Below are 5,935 nucleotides of genomic sequence, written 5' to 3' on the forward strand. Positions count from 1 at the left end.
CGGGTCGCAACCCTGTAACGGTTGGACTTTCCGGAGCTCACGGGCACCCCTACTCGTGTGGGGTCTGCGACGAGGGCGCATCTTTGCGCCTTCCCTTAGAACCCGCGTCTGAGGGCGTGAGGATGACGGTGGTCCCCGCGGACTCGCGTCGGTGTCTTTGAGCGAATGGACAGGTCCAGAGCGGCCAGCAGGTGCCGGAGTTGAGGCCGGGAGCCGGGAGAGCGTTCTGATGAAGTTTAAGTGTTGCCGACGTCGCCGTTATTTTAAACGTCTGGGTTGATTTTTTTCCTCTTTTCCTACCTTGGTTATGACTGAGATACTGGGCGGCTCCTGGGTTCCAGTGAAACAACCGTCCAGTAAACACATCCAGTCCTGCCCTTAGTCCCGGAGTCAGGTCGCCTGCCCGGTGATGCTCTCTCGCGTCATCGGGGAGAAACAGGAAGCCGGCTCTCCGGCAGAAGCGACGGGTGAAAACGCGGGGAGACGGTTAGGTTTGCGCCTTCGCTGGGCTGATCAGTCTTGTTCTGGGACCATCTGCTCGCCTTTGCACTTGTGACGTGCATTTATAGTGCGTTTCCTCGCTTTGGGGAAACTGAGTCTCTTAGCGGGTTCTAGAAGAATCCGGCCGACGGGGAGGCCTGTACGGGGACCAGCCGCTGCGTGTGCTCTGGGCCTGGCCCCTGGGACACCGGGAGGGACATTCTGGGGAAGGGCCCGCGCTGGCGGCACCGCGACCTGCTTCTACTTGGTAGACATTTGACTCAGAACAGAGAAAAGCAGTTCGAAAACTTGTGATTTGCAACAGCAAAAGCCGTCCTGGATGCCACCCGGCCCTGGAGAAGGCTCTGAGCGGTCCCTTGGTGCTCCTGGGAGTCTGTGAGCCCCTCAGACACCCGGCCCCCTCACCCTGCACAGCGGGGTCGCCCGTGAGTCCTCCCCGCAGGGGGCAGGTGCTCCCCGTCTCTGCCTGTTTGCGTCGTTGAGTTTGTAGAGGCCACGGAGCGGCCTGGGCCTGGTTCCTGGCTCCCATCTGACCTGAATTTCTGCTCAGAGAGACACCTGACTGGGTGATGGGGCGGGCGTGCTGACCTCCCACCCCCGGGAAGGCGGCTGGGAGAGTCTGTCTCTGCAGGTTGCCTCTCCGGTGAGCGGGCGGCGGTCGAGGCACGGGTGGTGGGTGAGGCCTCTGCTCACCAGGTGCCGTGATGGGCGCAAATACGTGAGCCCCGGGCGCGACGGTGTCACACACGCCCATGAACCGGCAGCTCACAGGTGGCGTCCGGGTGACTTGCCTCTGATGCTCCGAGGCTGCGGAACACGCTGAATCGTGATATTCCAGGAATACCGGGGACCCCCAGGAATACCGGGAACCCCCAGGAATACCGGGGACCCCCAGGAATACCGGGGACCCCCAGGAATACCGGGGACCCCCAGGAATACCGGGAAGGTCCTGCCCCACGCAGGGCCCCTGCTCCGTGCTGGGAACGGGGCAGAGACAGGCAGGGAGGCCTCCACGTGTGGGGCCTTTGGTTGTGGGTCTGGTCAGCGACTCACCAGGGTCCTCTCCTTCTCCCGCAGTCGGACAGCAATGCCAGCTTCCTGCGTGCGGCCCGCGCGGGCAACCTGGACAAGGTGATGGAGTTCCTGAAGGGCGGCGTGGACATCAACACCTGCAACCAGGTAGGCGCCCGGGGGAGCGGGCCCGGGACACGCTGTGGACTGAGTTTCCTGTGGGGTCCCCAGGGCTGCGCAGGCCGCCCCCCCTACCCCCCCCAGCCAACATCTGCGGCCTCAGACGCGCGTGTCTAGGGCCAAGGCTGCCGGGATAGGAGGTCGGGAGTGGCCGTCAGCGGTCAGTCTGTCTGCGGCCGGATCCGGCCTGGTGTTCTCCTTCCATCAGCGCCGGCCAGTCCCCAGGCCCGGCGGCTTTTCTCCTCGCTGCAGGCCTGGCACGCCTGGTCACGCTGCTGCAGACGGGGACAGGGAAGTGAGAGGATAAAATAAGGAAGTCCACCCCCCCGCCCCGATTTGTTTCAGAACATGGGTCAGGGCGGGAGAGGCTGAAACCACTGGCTGAAACGACGTGTCTGAAATCTGTCCGTCACGTGCCCTCGACGGGGCTTTAGACAAAGTCTCCGTTTGGACGTTGTTGGGCTGCAGGGACGCGGAGGGTTCTGTGCTGAGCCCCTTCCCGAGGCTGTCCTGCCGGGAAGCTAAGGGTCTGGTGGCTCCAGTGCTCGGGGGGTGTGCTGAGCGTGGGTGGCACGCTGGCACGTGCATGTGTGTGCATGTGTGTGCATGTGTGTATGCATATGCACGCCAGTGTGTGCCTGTGTATATGTGTGCCTCTGTGTGCCCATGTGCACGTGTGTACCTATGTGTGATGTATGCATGTGCCTGTGTGTGATGTGTGAATCTGTGTGTATGTGTGAGTGTGTGTGCCTGTGTGTGCATGTGTATATGTGTGTGTCTCTGTACGTGTGAGCGTGTGTGTGCCTGTGTGTGTGATGTGTGCATGTGTGTGTGCCTCTGTGTGTATGTGAGCACGTGTGCACACGCTTGGCAGAGCTGCTGGAGGGACAGTCCTGGCTGATTCTAAGTGAATAGGAGCTGGTCTTCTCTGCCTTACCCCGTGGCACACACAGGCCCTGTCCCTGGTCCTGGGGTCACTCCCGTGGGCTGAGGGGGCAGGGAGCTGGCGAGAGCCCGGGGGACACTCGGCCTCAGCTGCTGACCGGCGGGGAGCCGCCATGTCCGTGACCTCTGGCAGGAGACCCGGGAAGCAGCCGCGCTTTGGCTCCCGCGTGGGTGAGGCTGGACCCTGGATCTGACCCGCTCAGCCCTGGCCCAGAACCGGCCACGCCCTTTGTCCCAAACATATGACCATGTCCTGTGTCTGCACCTCTTAGTCATATGACTTCCCACCTTGAATCTTATTGGCTGTGTTTTCAGGGTCCTTTTGAACAAATAATTTAAACGTTGGGTACTAATTAGTTACTTAATAGAGAAAGAATATCCGCGTCCCCTGTGGGCGTATGAACTACTTCCACACATGCCTGGGGGATGGAGAATGAGAGAGTTTATAATTTTCACATGTTACCTTGGATTTTTTAAAAGTAGATTAAAAACATCCCCCCAGTGTTAATGTTAATTCATTAACTGTCGCAATTTGCTAGCAAGTAGACACTGAAGCCATCACTTCATTTAGGTAGAAATTATTCTAAAAACGCCAACAGGAACCCAGGGAAGTTAAAGTTCACCTCAGTCACACCGAGTCCCTCACCCCGAAGCATAATCATAGGAAAGATCTCAGGGTGTTTTTAGAAAAAACAATTTCTCAGCAGAAAAGACTCAGTTTGCTTTATGACCAACAACGTCCTGAGTCCTCAGAGGTTGTGAGCGGCCTGACATAATGTCCTTGCCATGGCCACAGTCGCCAGCGTGTTCCAGGAGAGAACGCGCGCGCGCGTGTGTGTGAGAAGGTAGCGTGACGTCATGCAACCACACGCAACGGAGACCGGAGGCTCCAGTCCAAGCTCCTTCTCCACTTTCATGGAGTCATTGCCACCCAGAAAGTGACCTTTTTCAAAAAAATACATATTTTTATTGATTTTTATTGAGAAAGGGAGAGGGAGAGAGAGAAGCATCAAAGATGGGAGGGAATCATGGCTCGGCTGAGTTCTGCACAACCCACACTGGGGATTGGCTCACAACCCGGGCACGTGCCCTTGACTGGAATCAAACCCGGGACCCTTCAGTCTGCAGGCCGACGCTCTACCCACTGAGCCACAACAGCCAGGGCCCAGAGACTGACCTTCTAACCTCCAGCACAAGATGATAGGAATACGTTCCACCTCCCCTCCCCGGTGCATGTAGATTAGGTATGAAACGTGATAAAGGCCTTCCCGTGGGATGCATGTCATGGCCGTTGTTACTGTGCATGACTCACCAAGAACCAACAAGGGAAAATGGGCCTCCACCCAGAACAGGAGGCTGCCTCCCCCGCCACCTGCGTTTCGGTCAGAAGTGAACGTGTCGGCTGGGCGTGGTCCTTGCTTGTCGCTGTGCAGGAATGTACGTGAAGTGGGGAGCAGGGAACCGAGTGACTCACGTTGGCGAATTCGCTGCCATGTAGCAGCTGTCTGCAGAGGGCTTCACACGTGACCTTTCTGCAGAGACCAACGCGGGGTGGGCGGCATCTGCCCGGGTTTACAGCGCAGACTCCCAGCCTGTGAGCGTGAGGTGTCCCCGGGGTCACGGGCCCTGTCTGCTCCCCTGCCCAAGCTTCCTCCCGCGGGAGAACACGTCCCCTGAGATGCTCGGGTCTGCCCTTCAGAGTGTACAGCGGGTGCCTCCTCTATGTTCAGGCTCCAACCTCATGTTTTAATGTGTTTTCCTACTGATTTCAGAGAGGAAGGGAGAGGGGGAGAGAGAGGAACATCCATGATGGGAGAGTCATGGATTGGCTGCCTCCTGCACGCCCCGCACTGGGGATCGAGCCCGCAACCCGGGCATGTGCCCTGACCGGGGAATCGAACCCTGACCTCCTGGTTCATAGGTCAATGCTCAACCACTGAGCCATGGGGCCGGGCACTCCAGTCTCACGTTTAATCTCCCATTGCTCATCTAAAACGAACTCGATTCACCCTAAGATGAGTGTGGTGGGTGGCTGAAGGGACTTTCAGATCAGAGAGCACCCCCATTGGGACTGCTCCAGTCCCCAAATCCATGACCGAATAGGAAATATTTCCCAAAAAGCAATGAGACAGCTCTTGGCGAAAGGATGGCTACTTTTAACGAAGTGCAGGCTCAGAGCTCACTGGGCACGTGGAGGAGAAGGAAAGTCGCCCTGTTGTGCTGGTGAGCCCGAGATTGTGGGGGTCGTGATGCCACGCATACGCCCAGGTTGCCCTGTACCACACAGTGTTTCTCAATGAAGGTGGGCGATGCACCAGCTCCCCCAGAATGCTGCCTGCATGGGCGCATCGAGGTTCCTAGACTGAAATGTGGGTGAACATGTGTTTTCTTTATAAAATTGCCTCATAGCAACTCTGAGAATTTTGAAAGTGAATCCAAAATTACCATTTGGTTTCAAATCACTTAATGTTTATGGGGAAAATGCATACATCTGGTGCAAGATGATACCGCCGAACAAAAAACTTCACATTTTCATTTTTCTTTCCCAAATGGTTACAAATCTGCTAAGTGTTATTTTCCTGAAAAGATTAAACTAGTAACTATGTGTCTTATTAGCTCACTAGAGGCCCAGTGCATGAAATTTATGCCCTAGGGGGGGGGGTGTCCCTCAGCCCAGCCTGCACCCTCTCCAATCTGGGACCCCCTGGGGGATATCCGACTGCCGGTTTAGGCCCGATCCCACAGTCAGACATCCCTCTCACAATCTGAGACTGCTGGCTCCCAACGGCTCGCCTGCCTGCCTGCCTGATTGCCCCTAACTTTCCTCCCCTACAAGCCTGGTAACCCTCAAATGCCCTCCCCTGCAGGCCTTGTCCCCCCTACTTTTCCCCCTTGCAGGCGTGGTCACCCCTAACTGCCCTCCCCTGCTGCCAGATCACCCACAACTGCCCTCCCCTGCCAGCCATCTTGTGGTGGCCATCTTTGACCACATGGGGAAGGCCATCTTTGACCACATGGGCACAGCCATCTTGTGCGAGCTCATGATGGTGAATATGCATATTACCTCTTTATTATATAGGATACCTATGACAAAGTTTAATTTACAAACTAGACACAGTAAGAGATTAACAACAATAACTAATAATAAAATAGAACAGTTATAATAATATACTCTAATTACAGTTATGTGAAGTGGCGCCTCTCTTTCTCTCCTCCCCTCTCTCTCTCCTCTTTCTCTCTCTCTCTCTCTCTCTCTCCCTCTCTCTCTCTCTCTCTCTCACACATTATCTTATAATAC

General features: G+C 56.4%; 1 protein-coding gene across 1 annotated transcript in view; it reads left to right on the forward strand.

The window, feature by feature from the left end:
• ANK2 (ankyrin 2, neuronal) overlaps nucleotides 1-5,935 on the forward strand; it is a 154,136-nt gene that overhangs the window by 3,086 nt on the left and 145,115 nt on the right. Inside the window, exon 2 of the mRNA XM_015563371.1 lies at nucleotides 1,579-1,680. Coding sequence (XP_015418857.1) covers nucleotides 1,579-1,680 — 102 coding nt within the window. The remainder of the gene's footprint in view (nucleotides 1-1,578; nucleotides 1,681-5,935) is intronic.

Source organism: Myotis davidii, unplaced genomic scaffold (assembly GCF_000327345.1).
Source record: "Myotis davidii unplaced genomic scaffold, ASM32734v1 scaffold698, whole genome shotgun sequence".
In the NCBI taxonomy this organism is placed as follows: Eukaryota; Metazoa; Chordata; class Mammalia; order Chiroptera; family Vespertilionidae; genus Myotis; species Myotis davidii.